The following is a 25,015-nucleotide window of genomic DNA, read 5'->3' as shown; positions in this document are numbered from 1 at the left end:
AGCAGCTGCAGAGTGGGTCAGGCAGCAAAGGGTGCATATCAGGGGAGCACAGCACTGGGATTCACAGCCCTGTGTATCCCTTCTGGAAATGCTGCATGGAACCATTTATTAAACAACAAATGCTCCTTGTTTTGTAAATACTGTTTCTGAAAGACCAGGAGATCTGCAGCCCTGGAATTGCTGGCCCCAGTTCAGCAAATCCAGAGAGAGAAAATACAAATCTCTACTGAGAGAAAGATGGAAATGGCTCCACACACAGAATCTCTGTGCTTCCCTTGTGCCCTGTTCTGTGATGCCTGTTTTGGCTCAGATGTGTCTCATGATATTCACACTATTCCATTTACTCCAGTAACTAATTGCAGGAATCCTCTCTGTAAACTGGAGGTATTTGCAGCAGCTCTCCGTTTGCTGGGACTTACAGGGAAGGAAGCTGAAGGTAGGAAGAGAAGCATTAACAAGTAGAGTTTTACAAGTACAAATCTGAAACCTGGGCAGGCAGCTGGTATTTTTATACTGCTACAATTATTATTGGAATCTCTTGAAACAAAACACAGCAGCCAATACCTTGTCAAAACTTGCTGTCAACACATGGAGTGGGGCTTTCAATCTATAAACAGTTGCACTATAGGAAGTCCCACTGTGGGGGTGTGTACATACATAGAGTTTATCTGGGGGGCTGTGCAGGGGTGTGTGCACCCACAGACATGCACACGAAGCTGTATCTTAGTGTACATAGTGAGACCAGCTTCATCTCAGTCTTCTGGTAACGTGACACCTTCCGAAGTTACTACAGACCTGAGACAGAATTACAGCTTTTATATTTGTTTTCATATTTAAGATACGCGGGTTAGACAAGATATATAATAACAATGTGTTTTGATCTGCTGCACTTTTTAAAACAAACATTCCTTATTCCCCTGGTACTGCTGCATCTCCCATTCCTTCCTAATCCTAGTTTAAAACATAACCCTAATTGGTCTCCTGTACCTTTCAGTTAAGACCCAGATGCTGCATTATGGATTTTATATTGGAAAAGCTGGGCCAAGAGTTTCAAATGTGGAGGTCAGTCCTCCAGGGCTCTCCTGGCCCAATTCCAAGGCCAACACCAGGAATGTGAACCAACAACAGGCAATGCCAGCATGAGAATGCATGGGATGCAGCTATTGCAGCTCACCACAGGGCTGCTTGCTTCCCAGGTGACGTGATTTTGACTGTACTGTCTGTGTATATCCTCTGAGCCTGCCTGGAGCTGAGATGGGTCGGGCATTACCTTGAAGCTCAGGGTCAGAGGCTTCAGTAACAATTTTCTATCCAGTGTCTGGAGGTGTTCCAAGGATGCACCCACAAAGAGCCGATGTCGCTGGATTGCCAGCGCCTTCCGTTGCCATAAATCTCCTGTGCCATTGCAAGCCCGTGCCCTGTTTGCAAAGTCCAGTTTGAACAAAAAATGTGGCAAGGTTTGTATGGGGGGGGAAAAAAGGAAAGGAATAAGGAATTGGGTAAGGTAACTTTGAGGTGTTTAAAAACAGCACGGGCCAGTTCCAGCAAAGGAGCAACACATCAGGGACGCGCCTGGCCTGCCGTGCTGCCGCTATGCATTTTGGCAAAGGTGGTTTTGTCAACGAGTTTTTCACTCATTTTGCTGTGTAAGATTCCACCTTAGCTTCTCACCAGCATTCAGAGGGATCTGAGGAGTGCTAAAAACAGCCTATTTCTAACCTGTCACTTGCAGATCTGTGTGCCCTTAGGAGACAGCACTTCGACAAGTGAAAGCCTGCCCTGTGGCTTGTGTCTTACCACGGATTCTGTTCCTCTTCCTCTCATTTATTTTTGTCATGTAAAACTACCTGCTTTATAAATGAATGTAAAATACAGTAGTTCTTCAGCACATGGACAAATGTGTATTTTATCTTACTGTTTCATTTTATGTTAAATAAAAAGCATATGATTTTATGGCGTTGGTACTGCTGATGTTGATTTTTCAATTACTACCTTTCACCTTTCAAGGGGCCCAGATAAATGACAGTGAACTACATTTTCCTGGCATTAGAAGATGTACATCTGTTTTCCCAAAACATTTCAAGGGGAAAATTTGGGTTTAATACTAATCCTTAATAAACACTCTGCAGTTCCCTCAAGCTTCACTTCTTGGGTTACTGCAACACTTCCAAGGGCCATAAACTGTAGATTTGGGGAAAAGGAAGAAACACGAAGAAACCTGTGTCAAGTGATTGCAACTTGATTACTCTTAAATGGATTCAGAATGATAGATCTGTAACCAACTGTCTTGATTTCTGACAGGTGAATTTTGAATGCACTTAACTACTTATGTAAAACCAGCAGGACCGAGGCACCTGGAAAGGTGCAGAAGGCCTGGGATTTCTTTTCACTGACTATGTTAAAAATATCTACAATCTCTATTGCAAGTATGGAAAGGTACCATGAAAGGGCTGGGAACCTGCTAGCGTGAATAATCCCATCAAGGGTGCAAAAAGTGAACATAAATTGGGGAAGGAAAGATCTCCTGCAGAGCAAAAAACAGATACAAGGTGTCCACTTGAGTTTGAGTTTGCAACCATTAGCATAAAAAGCTCCCAAATTTTACCACCTCATACAGGAAAAGACCACAAGAAGAGGGGGGGAAAAAATAGAGATTATAGATAGTCTTCAGGCATGGCCCAAAAAATGCCCGAAACCAAAGTAATTCTCATCTTCTGTGCTCACTGAGGATGTTGCCACACATACCTCTGCAAGTTGACAGGGTTTTGAAAGAGCTGACACAAAAAGCTTTAGTCCAGGTAGCACTTTCTCTTGCTTATCACAAGCTCCCTGGTAACCTGTGCAGCACAGTTCTGTCTGTGTTTAAGAGAAAATGACATCACTCATGTGCAGGGCTCTAGGATTTTTGATGTAAAGACAAACTGAAGACATGCTGATAAATGGGACAGAAGGCAACACAATCTGGCCAAAGGTACGTGCAGACTAATTCAGTGTGTCATGCTGATCAATTATGTCAGGTGAAATAAGGCTGTAGCTTCAGCAGTAAAACTGATCAAAGAAACTGGTCTGTGGGAAATCAGTCAAGAAACTTGAGAAGATGAAGTAGATACAAAGTTAAAGCTGGTTCAAAGGTGCTTAACACACACAAAGTGGGAAATCAGTTTGGATGAAGAATGCCTGACAACCCTTTCCAGGAAGAAATTGTTCCCAAAGTCCAATCTAAACCTCCCCTACCACAACTTGAGGCTGTTTCCTCTTGTCCTGTCTCTTGTTTTTTGGGAGAAGAGAACGCCCTGCCCCAGCTCCAATCTCCTTTCAGGCAGTTGCAGAGAGTGAGAAGGTCTCCCCTCAGCCTCCTTTTCTCCAGGCTGAAGACCCCCAGTTCCCTCAGCTGCTCCTCAGAGGAGCTGTGCTCCAGACCCCACATCACCGTGAAGCAGAGCATTTACAATAGTTTAATTGCACAGTGAGGGTGATTATGCACTGAAAAAACCCTTTGAAGTCCAGGATCCACTGTCTCTATTAAATCATAATGGAATTACTTTCTGGATGACAAGTTTTAGCCACTAGTGCCTGGTCAAGAAAATGAGAGTCTAGTGCAAAAGCAAGAATTATGGCCCAGGAAAGAAAAGTTATCCCTGAAAATAGAAATATTTTATAATGAAAAAAGACCCAAGTATAAGGTAAAGAAACGCAAAGATACAAAAATAACAGTTCAGTTCCCACTATAGAAAGACATGTAAGCGAACATTTCCTCCTTTACAGTGCTGTCTCAGTTTCTCCATGTTCCGTGGGGAAGGGGCAGTTGGAAGGGTCCATCCAACATTGCTGCGAGGCTCTGGCATTATTCCCTCGATAGTGCAGAACATGCTCAGGAAGGCAGACCTGTGTTCCCATGCAGTGGAATGCCCTGTCGCACTGAACACCTCCCTGCTATTGCTCCTGGGTGGTTTATGACCAGCGAGTACTCACATCCCAAGGGCCCTGTGCCTTCCCATGCCTCTCTTGTTTCAGCTCTCCAAACACCTTGAGGAACGAGTCAGCTGTGGTGAGTCCTGTGCCCTGGGAGGGAGCTGTACAAAGGATGTCCTGTTAAACTCTTGACACTGCACCTGCACTTGGACAGGGTCTGCTTCCATTTTACAGTCATCAGCTGGTTTGGTTTTTTCTCTGCCAAACGACAATAAAAAATTAAAAAAAACCCAAAACCTTGTAAGTGAAAGAAAAGATGCAGAATCCATTTCTAAATATAGAGGAGAACACTCATGGCTCCAGCAAGTTAATTATCTTGTCACACTGAGGAGGAACAATACAGGAGATTGTTTCTCTCTCCTGAGCTCAGCTTCTACTTTATCTCAGTTACCATGTTGGCTGCTAACTGGGACTACCTGTCAGATGGGGGAGCAGCTGGTGACATGCAGCTAACTGCACAACTCCTGGAGATACATAAACACAGGGGCTATAAGGGCCTTCTTTGGTACTTAACAGAGCTGCTAAAGTGCAACATTTTACATTCAGAATGTAAAAATTCTGATGATGTAAATGTATGATGTAAATAAAAATAGAAGGATAGCAAAACATTATTCCAGTTTCTCAGTCAGGACATTCTCAACCTCACCTTTTTAGTTATGCTTGTTTTGGGCTGAACTATGACCTTTTTACAACCACGTACAGCACAACTTCATGTAAAAGTTGAGGAACATTGACATAAGAATTTAAACTCAGAGCCTTCTGACTTCTGAACACTTTTTCAGATGGCGCTGCAGGCCAAGGGATCATGGACAAAAACCAGCACAGGCACTTGATTTCTGCAGGGGGTTCACAAGGCACTTAGGTTGTCACTTGAGAAAAAAAAGGAAAAATTAGGGAAAAAATGTCACAAGTTTAACAGAAAGGCAATTCTCAGTGAGTGGCTGGCCTGAAACCAAGTATCCACTGAAGATCTTAAAGTCCCTGGTTGCCTTCTGAAAGTTCTTATCTCTGTTTCAAGACACAAGAAACTACAAATGAATTCTAAGCAAATTTGGCCACATTTTTCCACTTTGCTAAAAAAGCAACAGTTATAAAAGGGGATGGACATAAAACATTGTGCCACTGTCTCTTCCCTGCCCTGCTCCCTAATTTTTTCCATTTTTGCACAATTGGCCTTTGGGAAAACATTTGCCCTTGAGCTGACTCTGGTTTGAGTTTGCTGCCTCAGCATTAGCTGAGATTTCAGTGCTGTTGGCTCACAGTGTTGTAGTGGGCAGCCCCTACTGCCCCCTTTCTCTTGTTTCTTTGTGGTTCCTTTAGACAATTCACTAGTACTCTTGTACTGCTCAGAAAAACCACACAGAGGACAAATACAGCCCATGGAAATACTCATGGAAATACTTATTTTTACTTCAGGGTAATGGAAACATTAAGCTATTTTCATTGCTATATGACTTCTATTATTGCTGACATTGCAAATCCATCATCCCTTCTCCATACAAAGTTTAACCAACTCCAATGCTTTTTTTTTTTTCTCTTTTCACTTCTTCTTTGTCTCTACTAAATTTGGTTTAGCCCTTGCCCATCACACCTACTGGAAACCTTCTCCTGTCTTGCCTGAGGCTGGTCCAAAACATGGCTGCTTAAATGCTAAGTGTGAGGAAACTGAGCAGAATGGTGCTAATAGGCTTTTTGGGTTTAAAAATCCATTTACTGCTGAATATTTAGTAATGTAAAACAAAATGAACTTGTAGATTCCAGTTATGGAAATGTTACAAAATGTGCTGGGACACTGAATTTGAGTCATAGAACCATTAAGGTTGGAAAAGACATCTAAGATCATCAAGTCCAACCATCAACCCAACACCACCATGCCAACTAAACCATGTCCCAAAGTGCCACATCTACGTGTTTTTTGAACACCTCCAGGCATGATGACTCCACCACTGCCCTGGGCAGCCTGTTCCAGTGCTTCACCACTCTTTCAGTAAATAAATGTTTCCTCATATCCAATGTAAACCTCCCCTGGTGCAACTTGAAGCTGTTTCATTTGGGAAAAGAGGTACTGATGTATTTTATATTCTGATACCCCTCCACGTTGAGCAGTTTGCAAGGAACAGCAGGAAAAGCAGCAGTCAGCACAGACAAAGGCACGTTTGTACAAACACCCACCCATGCACAGACAGCACTGGGACAGGACAGGCAGAAGGTCTAGGAGTTGTTTGAGACAGGTGTACTTGAGAAAAAGGAAATCAAGGCACTGGGCTGCATAAAGAGGTGTTACTTGTCAGTCTGGTGAAGTGGTTCTCTCCTCAGCACAGCATCAGGGTGGCACTGACCCACAGTACTGCAGCTTGTTTTGGGAACCAAAGTTCAAGGGTGAGTGGGACAGCTGGACAAGAGTCCAAAGAAACGTACTTCTGGGTATTTCTGCATAGAAAACATGCCCTACAAGGAGGGCTGCTGGCTAGATGAGAGAAATGAAAGCTGGGGAACATCCCAGCAATCTAGGAATAACTATAGAGGAAGGGAGTCAAGTTGCTCAGTACCTAGTGGAGGAAGGATGAAGAGCAGTGCAGAAATAACTCTCTAATGGTAAAGTTAATCCCACACGGTGACAATCAGCCCAGGGAGATGGTGATTTTTCCACTGCTGGAAATTTTTTAAGGTTTGACAAGCAGTTGTTACGGACACGTTTCGTGTTATGAGACAACCTTGATGGGCAGTTTTTTTATTTCCACAGGACAAAGAGGTACATTCAAGACATACATTCTATGCACAAAGAACACTATATTCCAAGCAAGTAGGATGCTCTTCTACTACAACACAAAATTAAAGAATATTATAAACCTTCTACATCTACAATCATCTACTTTTGGTTTTGCTTTTATTCTTCTTAACATCTTTGCAACTGCCCCAAAATGCAAATTTGATCTCGTGCTCAGATCTGAGGTGACTTCATCTAAGGTTCCTTCTTTATGTTCTGTTCACAATTGGATAAAATTATGTGCAATGACACTGAAACTGAAGATTGAAACAAGAAGGGAAATAATTCCTATGCCAAATTTTATGCTATTTTTAAACTGGCACCACTACTCTGGAATGCTAAGTACATTATTCTGACAAAAACTGCTGTAAGGATTGTATCATCAAAGCACACTCCTACAGAAGCACATCTTCAGCCTCTTCTGCTTTTATATGTACCTGTTTCTGCACCCAAGAGAGGAACATTTAAAGAAGTGAGAAGGAAGGACAAATCTAATTCTCAGTCATATAGGATGTGTAAATGGTGTAAATGGTATGTGTAAATGGTAACTCTAGATTCCATTTGCTCCATGTTGCCAGCACCTTTCACAGAGAAAAAAAAAAACAGGAAATACATTTGTACTTAACTACTATACATATGGACAGGACAGATTTTGCTCATCCTGAGGCTACCCCCCGAGACGTGGCAAAAGACAGACACACTACGTCCTGTCACTACTCAGAACTGAAAAATTAATCTAATTTTCTGGTATTACACTTCAAAATGGGACTATGTTCCTGTTCCTATTTTTTCCTAAGGAAGCAGGAAATGAGATTTCATTGTAAGAACATCAAACAGAAAGATATGTCACTAGGAAACAACAGCTCCTTCAATTATGAATGAGAGATGGCCAAATGGCTTTATTATTGAAAGAAGCCAGAGGGTTTTTTTATTAAGAAAAATCCATCATTCAAAAGAGATATGATCATTTTCTAACAAAATGCTCGAGTGACAAACATCATAAATAGCTGCTCCCCTTCTCTATCAGTTTAATTAAACTTTTACATGTAATCTGTGACTTCATTAAACCAGAATCTCTGGAGGGAGAAGACAATTTTAAAAACAAACTGAAACAGCCAAATCTAACTTTAAAGCTGGATCTGGTCCTCTACTGAATAATGCTTGGAGCAGAACAACCTCCAGAGGTCCGTTCTCACCTAAATTACTCCATGGCTCATTGACTGTAAGGGCTGTAGAGCAAAGCACCCAAGTTTGAGTGCAGTCAGAGCACAGCAGGACAATCCAGGCTAAAAGGGACCTTGGGAGGTCTCTCTGAGCAGGGGCAGTTTGGCCTTCACCAGGCTGCTCAGGGGTCTGGCCAGCCAAGGTTGGAGATGACACAACCTCTGTGGGCCCCTGCTCTGCTAGATTTGCCTTGTAGGAATAGTTTTTTCTTCTATCTCATCTGACCAAGACCCATTTTCTCTCATCCTTGTGTGATGCATCACTCTGACAAGCCTGGCTACATCCTTCTGACAGCCTCCCTGTAGAAACAGGGTGGTGGCTATCAGGTCCCCATCAGCCTCTCCTCACAGGACAAGCACTGCAGTCCCCTGAGCATGTTGGTGGCCCTCAGCTGAGCTCGCTCCTGATTTTAGATGTTTACCTTGTATTAGAGTTTGTGTCACTGTGATGGGATAAGGCTTGTTCACCTCATGTTGAGATATCTCAAGGTAGATGATACCAACCCCACACAGGGGGGTAGATACACGAAGATACAAGCTTCTAAATGTCTCTTTATTCACCAACACTGTTTACACTCATAAACCCCCTGTCTAACCCTGCAGGTACTTAATTTTTTTTATCTTACATAATGGAATAATTTCTTTCTAAGCCATGCTAGAAAGGTGGTCCTGGTCCCCAGGCCAGGCCAAAGAAAATGCTTGGGGTCCTTGGGGTCCACAGTGTCCCAGGATGAAGATCCTACACAGCAAATCTGCTGGGGTGCTCTGGAGCATGATGGCTATTGCTTTTATACCTTCATGACATGAACCTCCCTTGCAAACAGTATGGAAACTCTCACCTCATTTCCTGGAGGCTACACCAGCATCCTCTACACCACGACATACCTTCTCTGCACACTTTCCACTGCTGTTTTTCTCCAGCTGGATAAATATCCTTTGTGCTATTGTGTAGATCCTCCTGATTTCTTTTTTTTTTTTTTTTTTCCTGGAATGGCTTGTGACCGAGAATGGAGCAATACTGGGCAGATGGATATTGGCATCTTGGAGGCAGCTGTACTGCACAACCACAAAGGAATGGAAAGAGTTTTGTGCAAACCACATCCATGAATCTCCCATACCAGGCAATGACTTGGGTTTGGGCCACAGCCTGGCCTTGGTTTCCCCTTTGTCAAGGACAGGTTTTAAGCCAAGGGACTAAGCACACACTAGTGTGACTACGTTGTCCTATATATGCTGGGTAACACACAGCACTGTAGATGGGAACAGCCTGTCCTGTCTCCACCAGGAGCTGTTGCCCACTCAGGAGGACTGAGGGAGCCAGCTGATGTTGGTGCGAGGCCATTCCCAGCTACATCTGAAAGACCATAGAATCATGGAATCCCAGTCTGGTTTCAAGATCTTCTAGTCCCAACCTTCTGCCATGGGCAGGGACACCTCCCACTAGACCAGGTTGCTCCAAGCCCCATCCAACTTGGCCTTCAACCCTAACAGGGATGGGGCAGCCACAGCTGCTCTGGGCAACCTGGGCCAGTGTCTCACCACCCTCACAGCAAAGAATTTCTTCCAAGGATCTCATCTCAATCTCCCCTCTTCCAGTTTTAATCCATTCCCCCTCATCCCATCACTCCCTGCCCTTGTCAAAACTCCCTCCCCAGCTTTTCTGGAGCCCCTTCAGGTTCTGGAAGGTGCTCTAAGGTCTCCCCAGAGCCTTCTCTTCTCCAGGCTGAACAACCCCAACTCTCTCAGCCTGTCTCCAGAGCAGAGCTGCTCCAGCCCTCTGATCACCTCTGTGGCCTCCTCTGGACTCGCTCCAACAGCTCCATGTCCTTCTTGTGTTGGGGACCCCAGCACTGGTCCCAGCACTGCAGGGGGTCTCACCACAGTGGAGTAGAGGGGACAATCCCCTCCCTCAACCTTTTAGTCAGGCTGCTTTTGATGGGGGGATGTTACTGAGGGCAAAATCAAATGTCACTTCTACCATCAAGCAGAGCAAGGCAGATGCCACCCCCCCCCTCAATCCCTGGGAAAGTGATGTGGCAAGTGGGTCTGGTAACCACTTTGAAACACAGGAAGGGCAGGAAGGTGATCAGGAAAGTGATCAGGAAGGTGATCAAGAGTAGTCAGTGGTGATAAAATCATGCCTGATGAACATTTTAGCCTTCTGAAGTGAAAGGCCAACCTGCCTGCTGTGACGAGGGAAGAGCAGTGGATGTTTACCTGGACTTTAGCACAGCTCTTCAAACTGTCTCCCATTACACACTCATAGAGAAACCAGCAAAGTACAAACTAGCTAAGGGGACAGTGAGGTGGACTGAATATGGGCTGAATGGCCAGTGCAGTGGATTATGATCAGTGGCACAAAGTCCAGTTGGAGACCAGTCACTAGTGGTGCTCCCTGTGGCTTGGTACTGGATCCAGACATTTAACATCTTCATTAATCATTTAGGTGATGGGACAGTGTACAGCCTCAGCAAGCCTGTAGGGGAAACAACACTTGGAGGAGTGGTTGATCTTCCACATGATTGTGCTGCCATTTAGAGGGGCCTTGAGAGGATGGGAAAATGGGCATGGAAGAACTTTGTCAAGTTCAAAGGGAAAGGCCACGTCCTGCACTCGTGAGGAACAACCCCATGTATCAGTACAGGCTGGTGGACAACTGGCTGGAAGACAACCTGACAGAAGAGGACTTGGGGTCCTGGTGGCCAGCAGTGTGCCCTTGAGACAAAGGAGGTCAAGAGCACCCTGGGTTGCATTAAGCAGTGTCACCAGCAGACTGAGGGGGGGTGACCCTTCCCCTCCCACAGCACTGGTGAGATCACAGCTGACATAATGCCTTCAGCTCTGGGCTCACCAGTACAAGAATCACAGAATCACAGAATCTAAGGGGTTGGAAGGGAGCTCAAAAGATCATCTAGTCCAATCCCAAAGGTCCAGAAAGACCTGGACTTACTGTGTCAGTCCAGTGAAAAGTCATCAAGATAATTAAGATAATTAAGGCATTGTCATAGAGGAGAGGTGACAACTGCTGTGCTGCACAGGCTGCAGAAAGTCTTGGGCTGGGCTTAAATGTACATACTAAAATACATTGGCTGCTTAACTGTTTCAGCTGTTAAACAGTGCCATGAAATTCCAGTGTCAATGCCTACACCCTCCTGCTGCTTCCTTCACTAGCATGGATGCAGCCAGCAGCAACAACCCTCTGCACCACCTCTGCCTAATCTGGTTCCACTGCTGCTTGTGGGCCTGACTCCAGGAATCAGGGAAAAAAACCAACTCTGTACTATCACTGGCACATATATAGCTCAGAATAAACATTAACTCAGCACTAGCTAGAATGTCTAAGCAGCGTTTTTCCCCTCTCATTTTCCAATTCCCTTGTGACAAAGGACCTTCCTCCCACACATGCAAAATGTGCGTAGTCCCTCCTCTCCACACGCAGCGTAAGAATCCTGTCCCTTTCCCACAGGCACAGAAAACATTTTGCAGGAGGAAGCATGGCATTTCCACAGAGGGCGGCTGATCAGAGGGACACGGCACGCACAGCCTGGAACAGATGCCTGTCCTGTCCAATCTTCCTCAGAAAACACTCACATACCAGTCGTGGCTGTGACTGTTTATGTGACGACGGATTGCCAGGCAGCCAAGATGTAACACAGCTGATTGCTGGGGAACCGTGCTATCCAGCCACACACAGATGGTGAAAGAATGGAGCAGGGGAGATTGTGATTTTAAAACCTTGCTCTTTTCTGGTGGGGGAAGCTGTGAGACACAGCAGGGTGTTTTGAGAAGACTCCTCTGGTGTACAAGTGAAACATCCTGGAAGTGCACAGCTCCTCCAAAGCTGCCCTCCCAGCCCACAAGGGCTGTTGAAAGTAGAATGACAGCAAGACACACTGTCAGAGCAAGGGCACTAAACCCACGTCGGACCTGCAGCGGAGGATCCTGCAGACTGCCCGGGCGATGGCTGCCGGGGGCTGGCTGTGGGCTGACTGCTCCAGCTTCCGTCCCACACCCTCACCTCCCTCCCTGGCCCTGGGTCTTTTCCTGATCCAAGGCCCCAGCCCAGTCTTGAAACTCACCGGTGCCCTTGTGAACAGCTCAGTACATATATAAGATATTTAATGATAGAATTATATAATTGTCTAGGTTGGAAAAGACCTTTAAGATCCTCAAGTCCAACCATTACCCCAGGACTGCCAAGGCAAGGACAAGGGGTAATGGATACAAGTTGGAGCATAGGAGGTTTAAGATGAATATCAGGAAAAATTTTTTTACTGTAAGAGTGACAGAGCACTGGAACAGGCTGCCCAGAGAGGTTGTGGAGTCTCCTTCGCTGGAGACATTAAAAACCCGCCTGGATGCCTTCCTGTGTGATGTACTCTAGGTGACCCTGCTCTGGCAGGGAGGTTGGACTAGAAGATCTTTCGAGGTCCCTTCCAACCCCTATGATTCTATGATTCTATGATTCTATGATTCTAAGGCCACCACTAAACCATGTCCCTCAGCACCACAGCTACATGGCTTTGAGATCCCTCCAGGGATGGGGACTCCACCTCTGCCCTGGGCAGCCTGGGCCAGGGCCTGACAGCCCTTTCCAGGAAGAAATTGTTCCCAATATCCAATCTAAACCTCCCCTGGCACAACTTGAGGCTGTTTCCTCTTGTCCTGTTTCTTGTTCCTTGGGAGAAGAGACTGACCCCCCTGGCTCCAACCCCTTTCAGGCAGTTGCAGAGAGTGAGAAGGTCTCCCCTCAGCCTCCTTTTCTCCAGGCTGAACACCCCCAGTTCCCTCAGCTGCTCCTCATCACACTTGTGCTCCAGACCCTTCCCAGCTCCGCTGCCCTTCCCTGGACACGCCCCCGCCCCCCACTCTCCTCGCGGCACGCAGGGCTCGCGCTATGACGCACGTGCCATCGCTGCCGCCCCCCGCGCGCGCAGCCGTGGCCGGGGACTGGCGGGGGAGCGCGAGCGCTGCCGGGGGGCGAGGGGGGGGGGGTGTCCCCGTGGGCGCGCGGGCCCGGCCGCCGATTGGCTGCGGGGAAGGGGGCGGGCGCGCGGAGCGAGGGCGGGCACGTCCGCCGGCGGGGGGGGGGGAGGGGAGCCCCTGCCTTCTGATTGGCGGCCCGGGGCGGCGCGAGAGGGGCGGGGCTGCCGGGGCGAGCCGCCGGTTGGCTGAGGGCGGCGCAGAGGGGAGGGGCGAGGCGGCCGCGGGGCTGGGATTGGCGCGGGCGCGCGCGCCCCTGCGGAGGCGGGCTGGGATTGGCCGGGCGGCGCGAGGCGGCCGGGACCGTTGGAGCGGGCGGGCGGGCGGAGGCGTCCGGCTGCCGCGCGCCTGGGGAGCCCCGGCCCGGGAGAGGTGCGTGCCCGGCGGGGCCCGGGGGTCCCGCTGCCGCCCGCGGGGCGCCAGGGTGCGGGGCCTGGCGGGGAGGAGCGTGTCCCCGCTCCGGGCGGGGCGCAGGGGCCGGCGGGCGGGCCCTGGGCGCTCCCCTCCCGCCTGCGCGGTGCGGGCGGCAGCGGGGCTCCGCTCCCCCGCCCCGGGAGCTGCAGGCGCGGGGACGGGCCGAGCGGGGCGGTCTGCGGGAGGGCGGGGGCGGGGCGGGGGCCGCGGCGGCTCCTCCGCGGGCCCCGGGGAGCCCGGCGGGTGGGCCTGTCCCGCGCTCCCTGCCGGGGCTGGGTCTGTGCAGCCCGTGCGCTGCCCGCGGGAGCGGGCCCGGCGCCCACGGCGTCCTGGCTGCGTCTCTTGTTTCATCTTTCAGCAGACAGATGCTCGCACAGGTGTAGGATCTGTGGGCGTCATCGCTCTGCAATTAACAGGAGACACAGTCGGGGCGAAAGTAGCGTAATTATAGTCCTAACTGCAAAATAAGCGGGAGCTGTTTTTTTTTTTTCTCTGGAAAACCGTGCCTTTCTTCAGGAAAATAAAAAAAAACCCCACAAACCTAGTTTTTCTTTTCACCATCTTTTTTTAGGTTGTTTTTAAATGTTTGAAGAAGGAACTGAACCCAGGGAAGTGGAAGTTGCCCTGAGAGGCTTCTCAGTGTGATTCAGGTAATGAGATCTGTTTTGGCTGCCTGTGGGACAAAACTACTGATTTCAGTTGCCTGTTTGTCACGCTCAGATAACTGATACTGAAATAAATAATTTATTATGAGCTTCTGGTGGGATATAGTGATTTCTGCATTTCCTGTGAGCTGTTTGGCATATAAAAATATTCCTATGTGAGATAGAAACCTGTATCTAAAAAGAAACCCACACAATTACATTCTTGTGCAGCAGATACTTTAGCTGGGGAAGGTGAAGCTAATGGATATCAAGATGTTTGAGCCCACCCAAAGATGGTCAGTGGAGCTGGGGAAGGGTCTGCAGCACAAGTCTGACAAGGAGCAGCTGAGGGAACTGGGGGTGTTCAGCCTGGAGAAAAGGAGGCTGAGGGGAGACCTTCTCACTCTCTGCAGCTGCCTGAAAGGAGGTTGGAGCCAGAGGGGTCAGTCTCTTCTCCCAAGGAACGAGCAACAGGACAAGAGGAAGCAGCCTGAAGTTGTGCCAGGGGAGGTTTAGATTGGATATCGGGAACAATTTCTTCCTGGAAAGGGTTGTCAGGCCCTTGCCCAGGCTGCCCAGGGCAGTGGTGGAGTCTCCATCCCTGGAGGGATTTCAGAGCTGTGTAGCTGTGGTGCTGAGGGACATGGTTTAGTGGTGGCCTTGGCAGTGCTGGGGTTAACAGTTGGACTTGATCTTAAAGGTCTTTCCCACCCAAAATGATTCCACAGTTCTGTGATATTCATATAGAGACCTAGGAGACCCTTAGGGGCACCAGAGTAGTGCTTTCTTCTTTCAGAGGGGATAGGTGAGCCACCAGGAATGGGCTGAACAGTAGAAAGATCCTTTGAAATTTGTTTTTGTGCTGCTTGAAAATGCCTATCTCACAGAGTCTGAGGCATTAAAGTTAGAATTTGGTCAGTAGTTGTGCATGACTGGCCTTTAAAAATGCTTTGTACTTTCAGTTTCCTTTTCTTATTCTGGTTCCTAAAACTGAGTAGCCTGATGTTCTGTCTGGTGTGGCTTCCCAGTCAGAAAACATTCCACATGCCTGAACCAGTAGTTCAAAAAGTTCCAAATATCAGTTCTAGGTTTTAAAAGTCGGGAAATGCTGCACTGAAGAATTGTTTTTGTTTTTCCTTCTTTTTCATGTAACTGTATATGATCTTACAACTGCTAGATGATATAATTTAACCCAAAAGCACCGGTTTAATACTATTTCTTTTTGTGTATCCTCTTCTCCCAAAGATATATTGGATAATGGGGAGTTCAGGTAAAAGCACAAGTGTGCTCCTGACCCAAAGACTTCCTTTTTATGGAAGCAGAGAGAAGAGAGACAGCATAGGACAGACTGAGCAGGAATTTCTTTCACCAGGACATTCTGCTGAGCCTGTCCATGGCCTGTGCTATAGTCTTTTCTGAAGTTCTTTCCCAGAATAGTCAATTCATGTCCTGTTTCCAGCAACATCAATCCTTTCACCTTTAAATTCTTGCTATGCTTTCATCTGTCCAGGATGCTCCTCTAGAGGTATCTTGCTTAGGTCATTGACTCAGTTGTAATGTTCTATTTAAATCCTGTTTGGGTTTCTGCATCTTTATTTATTATTCATTATAATACTCAGGATTCTTGTCTTCACTTTGTAGGTCTTGGATGATTTATTCCCCATCTGCTGCTGAGGTCTTGTTCAGTACCAGGGAGTTCCCCACTCCAGTGTTTGGGATGCTGGAGTTTGTTGCCTGCTGGTGACATGATCTTGCATTTAAGAGGACACATCCAGCAGACCTCAGTGTAAGCGCCTTGTGACACCCCTGTCACTGCTCATTAAAGTTTTTGTTGTGATGAGTACAGAAGCCATGACAGCATTTAGCCTGCTGGCAGGCTGAACAGTATTGTCTCAAACGCCCCATTTGTTTGCTGCAGAGTGTTTCTTCTCTTAGCCCATAGGTTATTTAGAACAGTGAATTCCTTTATATGTTGTCTGTGTTTCACCTAATACATTCGGGCTTTGGTTTATCAGAGAACCTAGATGTTTCGGTAATAATACACACTTTAAGAAGTGATGGGTGGAAAACTTAGAAGCTGTAATGCAAGAGCAAGGGCCTTTGCAATATGATAAAGGCATAGTTTTTCCCACAGTTTAATTATATTACTCAGTACTGCAGGGTGGTATTAGGAGTGACAGCTTACAATTATTTTTAGCCATGGTTGCGTGTTAGCTATGGTGTGTTGTGCAAGCTGACAGGTTTTGAAGAGGGAGAAAAATCAGGTCTTGAAGTTTAAACCAGTAACTTGGAGATTTGTTGGCATGTTAAGCAGAGCTCACAGCACAAGACTCTTGTCTGCATGCTTCAGAGAGCCTGGCTTCATGTGCTGGTCTCTTACAAGCTTTTATAGAACCCAACTGATGTATTGAAACAAGGCATTCTGCAGATAATTTCCTAAAACTTCTTTTAAAAGGAAAGGTAAATCATTCTCTTGGCTCAGCTGTGGTTGTAGTGCTGACACTGCCCTTGTAGTCACAGGCTGCATCACCTGAGAGAAGAGATGGTTTCCCAGCAGGTATGAAGCATTCCACTCACAGCTCAGCCCCGTTCTCTGACCATTATCTATCACTGCTACTGGTTTTTGCTTGGTGGCTTCAGGGTTATCTGGTTATCTGGTGATAAGGATGTGAATTAATATTTGTATTAGGTTAATATTTATTTTTTTTCCCTCCTTCCCTTTCCCTTCTTTCCTTTTTTTTCCCTTCCCATGGAGAAGTAGGCATTATTGTATGTGTGTATTTGGTTTAGTGTTTAAACAGGTTTCTACTGTGGCTGAACTTGTTTCATGAGTCTTTTCCAGTTCTGTGGGTTTCAAGTGCAACTAGAAGGAGTGAAAGTATTTTAACTTCTCAGCTGTGCTTAAAAAAAACGAAGAGATTTACAAAAATACTTACCACCCATGAAGATTTTAGTCAACCTAAATCTGGAAGAAATGGTAGGAGACCTTAAGATATCTGTTGTGAAATTTTATATGGCCAGTTACATGTCTTTGGAAATGAATGGAAGTGTTAGAGCATGTACCAATCCATATCTGTATTTAAAAAAAGATTGGATGTGTAAGCGGGTACTGTAGTTACAAAACACTTAAATTCATAATTACTCTAAGTAGTTAGTGACTGACTGCAAGTTTGAGGTAATTTTTAGTTATTATCAGTCTTGCTGCTTTCCAGTGCAGCTTTTTACTTCATTTAAGAGGTGGAGGAATGGTGTTTTGCCATAAAGCAAGCAGTGAGGGAGCCTAGTCCTTAATTTAAATTTCTTTAAAGTGGAAAAAGTGAAAAAGCTAAGGGATAAAAGCTCTTAATTTTACAGAAGACAATGGCAAGCATGATCAGTTAAGGTTTTGCAATTGGCTTACTTTTGTTTTCCTTTCTTAAAGAAAGAAAAAACTTGGTTTGTGTCCACAGTTGGTCAGATATTTGGAATGTTGAATCACAGATGATTAGAAAATAAGAGTTCTGCATGGGTTACAGGTATGTGGGAGAGAAACACAAGACCATGAAGAGCTGAATGTGAAGAACTAATTATTCTAAAAGGGATTTTTAGAATCTGCAAAGTGAGATGTTAGGTAAGGTCAGGATGAAGGTTGCAGCTGTACTGTAATGTATTCTGTGTTACTGCTTGTAGGTCAGGTCTTTGTAATAGTAGAAGAAACTGTAAGGAGAAACTCATGGCAACAGTAAACATTCAGAAAACTTGCCCAGGTAGTAGTATCAGTTAACTTGCTGTGTGATTGTGGTCTACGGGTTGTATAGCAGAGCTGACAGCAGATTAGAGAGCAGGTGTGCTTTGGGGTACAGACATAAACATGTTTCTTGGCCTAGTTACTTAGTGGATGCAACCAAAATATGGTTTGGGGTTTTTTTTGAATACTGTACAAGATGAGCAAGCCTTCATGTCTTGAGAGGCTCAACTAGGGCTGCTCAGGGAAGCAGCCAGGGTGTGTGGGCGTGAGAGAGAGGGGTGCCTTGGGGATAGGCAGAATGCCATGTGGAAAGCACAGGAGTATTCTTTGAGTTTATTTATACTACAATTTTTTGCAGTACTTATGGAATCTTATCTTTTCATTATTGTGTGTTATTATTTTATTTATTTGTATTTTAACAGAATGATCACATCAAAGGAAATGCTGAGGCAGCAGGGAGGCACTGGTGGTTTTGCTAACTAGCTTAGGTACAGCCACATTTTTGAAGGAGGTGTTGTATGTTTCTGGCAGCTCAGGTAAAACTAAGGTTTTCTTTGCCTGGCACTATATATATATATTCACTTTCCCGTTGACTGTAGCAAATGGCAGATACACTTTTAGATTAAGGTAAATTCCTTTTCTGTAGTCTTACTCTCTTCAGAATAACTAACACTTTAATAAAATATATAGCTTTGTAGACTTGTGAAGTTGGTGAGGATGTTTTTACATTTTCAGTTAGCATGGGAGATAAAATTATTGCATAAAGAATTGAACTTGGGTAAGCTTTTCCCCACCCTAATTCAGTTGTGGTAGTGAAAGCAGTTATGTTTCTAGGTGCTTGTTACTCCTGTGACTGGAATTTCCATCTCTGCAGGTGTGCCAGAGGAGCAGTTTGTGTAGACTTTTTCTGGTGGGCTGAAATTTTTAATCTAAGCTGATTACATCTGCAGTGAGGTGGGAAGGGCAGGACTTGGGTGGATTACTATTGATTGGTGAAGATGGTAGAAGGTGATGAAGAACTAGAGGTGATGACAGGTACTGAAAATGATACCTTCTACTGATGAGGATGGCTGGGGAGGAGAGCAGTGTTTATACTCTGCTCAGAGCCTCAGATGAGGGTTAGTTTGCATTCTGTCAGTGTTCATGTATGTCTGCTGTCCTGCTGGTGCTGCATTCCTTACTTTGTTCATGCTCCATCTGTTAATCTAGGTTGATGGAGAAAAGGGCAAAAATGTAACTCAAAGCATTTCCTAATAACTGTTTCATTTTGGTGAAGAGGTAATTTTAGAATTCTCTCTTGTGCTCTACTAAGCAGTTCAGGGAACCTGCAGATTAAAATGCCTAGGAAGGGTTTTGTAGGATTCCCACTGGAAAAGCTAGACAGCACAGATTGCATGGAATTCCCCTACGATGTTATAAAGAAGGTGAGTCTTACCTTCCTGAGAGGGACAGGTAAGCTATTAATTAGGATATTTCCAACTTCTTAGTGCTTGAAAATCATGGTGTAATATTTTGTTCATCTTAGAGAATATTAAACTCATTTATTTTAAGGAAACAATTTTAACCACAATTTGCTCTTATTTGAAGACTCTTGGTAAATCTTCTGCATAGACATTACTTTGAACAACAGCCTCAAAATCAACAGGGCAGGTTGTAAAAGGCCACTGCTCTTCCTCAGACTTTTGGGCAATAAAGAAAAATCAGACTTTGGGGTGGCTTTTCAGTTACTCAAGAAAGGCATTTTTGTCTTTTAGACAATTTGTGTCCTGTCTTCTGTGTATCCTCTCTTTAGAGAGTGTGTTTAAACATGCAGTGTTGCCCTTCATAGCCTGCAGTTTTTCTGTTCCCCATACTTAACAATTTCCTGTTCAATAAAAATGAATATAGATTGCTATGTACCTAAAATAATACCTTGTAGTATCCTTTTAAAGCTTCCTTTGGTTTTGTTATATAACTTTCACAAGAAGTAGGCTACTAACACACTGTCAGTCTCATCAACCAGTCTGTAGTCTTGCACCTGACCTGTAGATTCTTCAGGGCAGGGATTTTCTTTCTGTTCTTGGTGTTGAACAAATAGTTCCATACTGTGAAGTGAAATCTTGTTGTCTTCCAGTAATTTAGATTATTTGGAATTCTACCTGGATTTGAGGTTTTTTCCCTTTTGTCTTGAGCTAATTTGGAGTTTCTTTTAAAATAGTGTTAAAAGCTTTTGAAGGTTTTAAAAGAAATCCATGATTAAATATTGTTACTTGTTCCATCTTTGTTTAACTTGTATCTAGTAAAATCTCCATCAAGTTCTCACTAGGTGAGAAAATAAGATTGCTGCTCTCATACTGGGGCCTAGACCAGTACTCCGGTTGTTTTCCACAACAGTAAAATCAAGCAGTAAGGACTGGCTGAGGCTGTGTTGCTGCATGCAATGTTCTGTACTAACACAACAGATGGCATTTTATGCCTTGAAAAAAATCTTACTGTTTAAACAGAAGTGGCAAGGCACAGAGTAGGGACATATTTCGTTCTTAGTACTACATTTTTTTCCTAAACTATTTGATTGCCCATTCGAATTGAAGAAAGTTTAATGTATAATATGTCTGTGGTTTTGCAAAATCTTTAAGTGTAGCTTTTGATCCATTGTTGTTCCTTTGGGGTTTTGTTTGTAGGTTGTTTTTTTTAAAAGGACTTGTATAGAATTTAACTGCAAAGCTGTAATCAATTTCCTGAATCCAGTGGGTTTTTCATTTATGCCTTTATTCCAAACTGAAGTCAGTTTTGACTTGTAAGATTTTATGCAAGCGTTTGAGTCCAATACTTGCAGGAAAGCTTTATCTTACAAAATTGATGAGAGATCCAAACCCTTAAGTTTTTAGGAAACTATGCTGCTAGAAGATGCATATTATTTCTCCAAGATGTTCTGTTAGTCCTGTTGCTGTAGATACAGAAATATCATTTTAAAGTATTTCTAATACTCTTGTACACAATTGCTTATACTTCACTTACGTTGATACAGTGATGGGAACAGAGTTTGAAATGTTAAGTTAAACTTGGAGAATTATCAAAAATTGTTAAAATATAATTTGAAAGATGATGTTACCAGTCTACTTGCAGAAGTATAAATATTTTGTCTTCCTGGATTTTGGTCCAAGTGCATTACATGTGTCCCCTGAAAGAATTTGTAGATCGCTTTCTTTTTCATGGGAAGAGGCACAAGGGAATGAAGGAATACTTTTAATCAATTGCATATATTAATGTTTGACTGCTGATTAAAGGGAGATGAGAATTTGAACCAAGAGAGGATTAAGAATAAAGAAATGAGTAAGACAACAGCAGGCTTTTTGATAGACAGTGGGAGATGGAATGAAATCAGTCTTTGTGGGGTTTTTTGTTCAAATTCTTAGTAAAGCAAAACATAGAAACACTTCAGCATCTTTATACTGAAATCCATCTAAGATCGATAAATGTAAGCACCTCTATATAATACACTTATTTTTATACTTTAAAATTAGCAAAGCATTTATGAAAATTTAGAAATTATTTAAAATTATTCAAATCAAACAACAAAGCCATACATATTTAGAAGCCCAAAATAAATTGTAACAGTGCTAAACCACAGGCAACAGCAATAACTTTTTCTGCAAGGGCAGATATGCCCTGAATAATTATTTAATATCTTCATCTCAGTGACAGGTTCATTCACATTTTTAAAACTACATAAACTGACAAGGGATGTAAGCTTTTCTTTAAACCACCTGTGAACATGGGTTCCTTTTAGTTAAAAAATGGGCAGAAAATTACTAAACTTCCTTCATTGTGCATTGGGTACATTTAGGATCAACATGTGTCCCAAATTTGTGTTCTGAAGTTTTTAAGTTACAATTTATTTATGAAGATAAAGAGATGGAAGAACAATTTTACCTGCACATAGCAGCTAAATTTTTCTTATCAGTGATATAAAATATTATTTCTGTTAGTATAAATTCAACATCAAGAAGCTGATCAAACTCAAATTTAATATTTCCTAATTAAACTTGTATTTCTATGTTTCTGTGTTTGGCTGATGAGGCTGCATATCAATGCAAACTAATATCTGGAAATGGTTATTGGATCATAAAGATCAGAATTTCCTTTGGAGTATATCTTAGAGACGGAAACACAAAATAAAACAGATTTGACTAAAAAAGAAGTTTATCTGGCTAATAACCTGGTTTAGTGACTCCATGAGAGTAATCAAGCAGCAAGGAAGCACCTGAAATTGCAGATATGGAACCCAAATGACAAAGTTGAAGTTTATGGTGTCTAACATAGTAGGAAATCATCAAAATAGCAGATGTGGTAGAACAGAAGTGTGACTTCCGAGATGATGGTACAGTTAGCAAGAATATGCAGGCGTCTGTATTAGCTGAGATGAATCACAAAGTCTTCCTTGCTTCAATGTGAAGAGGAAAAGCTGCGTATTTAGGCCGTTACCTACAGCTGATGAGCTCCAAGAAGAGCGAAACCTTTTAAGATAGGTCCTGTAGTATTGGCCTAATGATGGTGAGTGATTTGCTTGTGTTCATTTTTGTGCTTAAGCTGCAAGTGTGATGAAGAGCCACAGAACTGTGAGAGTTGTCAGTGGCTGAACCTGTTAGAGCAAGTCAAGGGGAAGAGAGTCGTTAGGTTTTACGTTTTATTTCTGTCAAGGTGTGCACATACGCATGCATGTGTGGTGAGTGTGGGAGAGAGCTTTTAAAGGTAAGGACAAGGGAGAGCTGTGAAGCAGAAGAATGGAATATAAACATGAAAAGGAAAAAAAAAGATAAATGAGACAAATGTTAAGAGTTTCTGTTGCTGTTGAAGATATTTTAGATGGTGACTGTAGAATTCTCCACATTTATTGGCATGGAAGCAATCAAACAGTGTTGTAGGTATTGAAAGAGGGAGGAGGTGAATGGAAAAAGGAAAATTACAAATTTTTTAAGGTTTGCACCAAACAGACTTAACTAGTTTTGTAAGATACTGTATCTTGCACAATATTGGTTCTTTAAGGTGAACATTGCTTTGCAACAAGTATATGCAAATAACTGTAAGCATGTAATGATTTTTTCTAATATTTAGCAATAATTAAGCTATGTTTCTTTAGTGAATATTTTACTGTGTTGCAGATAATTCATTGCTGATTCTCAACATTTTGAATCTAAGTAATAGACATCTTGAACTAAAATGTCCCATAGGACTTGAGGCTAGTTACAGTAAAAAAAAACAAAGCAACTTTAAAATCTATGTATATAGATGTGTGCACACATGTATTAGTAAAAATAAAATATCATTATAATATTGCAAAGCCTTGGTAATTTTCAACAGCCTCAGCTTCTAATCTGAATACTTAGAAAAGTGAGTTGGGCAGACACATTATGACAGAACAAGTTGAAACTGGAGCAGGTTGTGGCTAACTTTCAGTGTCTCTGAAGTTACATCAGCAAACACAATCTGCACAGAGTCAGGGGCTGGCTGCAGCACTACCTTCACCTCTGGAACTTTCATTTCTGATGGTAGCTTGAGTCTGTGTGACTGTTAAGACTTGTAGACTGAAGTCAGTATTATACCCATACTGCCTTCTCTGGCACATAAAAGACAAACTTTTTGCCAATACTGGGTTGATCTTACTAGTTTTGGGGTTCTTGACATAAAGCAAAGCCATGTTCTGTGGACCCAGCACTCTCTTCTGTCTTTAAATCCAAGCTCTGTTTTGTCACTGCAGGGGGAAACACTGTATTTCACTGAGTCAGACTTGTGCAGAGACTCTGGGAGTTTTCTCTGCTTCCACCTTAGGTGCTGAGTGTCAATGTAGTCCATGATCTCAGAGCAAGAACCTAACTAACTTCTACTTCCAGCTCTCTGTGCTTGTCAGAATCCTTGAATCTTGGGGAGACATCCAGCCAGAAGAGATTGGGTCTGACTTGCAAATTCAACTTCAGCTGCTTTTGACAGCCATAAAGAAAAAATGTAGTAGGTTGAACCTACTCTTAGATGTGGTGTAGAGAAGGGCCACCCTCTTAGAGGGTGTAGAGAAGGGCCACCAAGATGATCAAAGCCCTGGAGCACCTCTGCTATGAAGACAGGCTGAGAGAGTTGGGGCTGTTCAGCCTAGAGAAGAGAAGGCTCTGGGCAGACCTTATAGCAGCCTTCCAGTACTTGAAAGGGGCCTATAGGAAAGCTGGGGAGGGGCTTTTCATCAGAGAAGATAGTGATAGGACAAGGGGTAATGGTTTTAAACTGAGAGAGGGGAGATTGAGGTTAGATATTAAGAAGAAATTCTTCACTGTAAGGGTGGTGAGGAGCTGCAATGGGTTGCCCAGGGAGGCTGTTGATGCCCCATTGCTGGAGGTTTTTAAGGCCAGGTTGGACGAGGTTTTGTGCAACCTGATCTAGTGGTAGGGTTCCTTGCTCATGGCAGGCAGGTTGGAACTTGATGATCTTTAAGGTCCCTTCCAACCTTAATGATTCTATTATTAGTCCTTTTGCTTACATGAAGCAAGAGCTGTCATAACGCAAGTGTCCTCTCCCGATTGCTAAAGGTTACAAAAAAGCTTTGTGAGGAAGACATACCTGTGGAAATCATCTGGAACAGACCATGTAGACCAACAGTCACACCACCATGACTAGAAGCAGAGTAAGTTCTTTGCTGCTGCTGCTTTTGGTAGAGCAGGGAAATAGGATGTTCATCATGAAACACTTCGGTGTGTGAAATTCACATCTTGGCCACATTTTAGATTTTTCCCCTCTGCTAAAGATTGGTGGCAGTACAGATGGTTTGTGTCCAGGGATATTTCTTTAAGCACTGGAAATTTCAGCCTTTGGTCAAATTGAGCGTTATTAAAGCTAAATAAATTTAATTCCAGTGTTGTTCTTCAGTTATTTATGTGTGCACCAATTCTATACATTTTGAAACTCTGCTAGTCTCACTTAGCACTTGAAGCAGTCTGTAGACCTGATGTTTCTTTCAATTTGGTTGTATGGTATTGGACCATAACTTCAGTGCTTTTTTTTAGCTGCAAAAGAGAAAATAGATTTGGTTTATATCACACAATATAGATTTCTAATTTGGAAAACACTAGAGTGGGAAAAGGGGAAGCAGAAATAAAACAGACTAACATCTTACTGTTAAGAATGCTTCAGTATAGGGTGGAGCTAAGAAAAACATATAATTCTACTCAAAGATGAAGGTTACATTTTGGGGCAGCAGACAAATATAGCTGAGGAGTCTGAGCACAATTCCTTGTAGTCTCACCATCCCCAGGTTAACTCT

The 25,015-nt window shown here is 43.8% G+C and overlaps 1 protein-coding gene across 3 annotated transcripts in view; it reads left to right on the top strand.

Moving 5' to 3' along the window:
• The first annotated feature begins 13,248 nt into the window (after positions 1-13,248).
• DTNB (dystrobrevin beta) overlaps positions 13,249-25,015 on the top strand; it is a 201,871-nt gene continuing 190,104 nt past the window's right edge. The window contains exons 1-3 of one of the 3 annotated variants that reach the window (XM_051615678.1): positions 13,249-13,317; positions 13,931-14,009; positions 15,645-15,789. In XM_051615678.1, coding sequence (XP_051471638.1) covers positions 15,749-15,789 — 41 coding nt within the window. In that variant the 5' untranslated portion in view covers positions 13,249-13,317; positions 13,931-14,009; positions 15,645-15,748. Of the gene's footprint in view, positions 13,318-13,930; positions 14,010-15,644; positions 15,790-24,295; positions 24,380-25,015 lie in introns of those variants that run through there. The other 2 variants (XM_051615682.1, XM_051615683.1) reach the window with 2 other exon arrangements.

This window comes from Apus apus, chromosome 3 (genome assembly GCF_020740795.1).
Source record: "Apus apus isolate bApuApu2 chromosome 3, bApuApu2.pri.cur, whole genome shotgun sequence".
NCBI lineage: Eukaryota > Metazoa > Chordata > Aves > Apodiformes > Apodidae > Apus > Apus apus.
The sequence above is the reverse complement of the archived record's forward strand: the minus strand, read 5'-3'. Positions and strand labels throughout refer to the sequence as shown.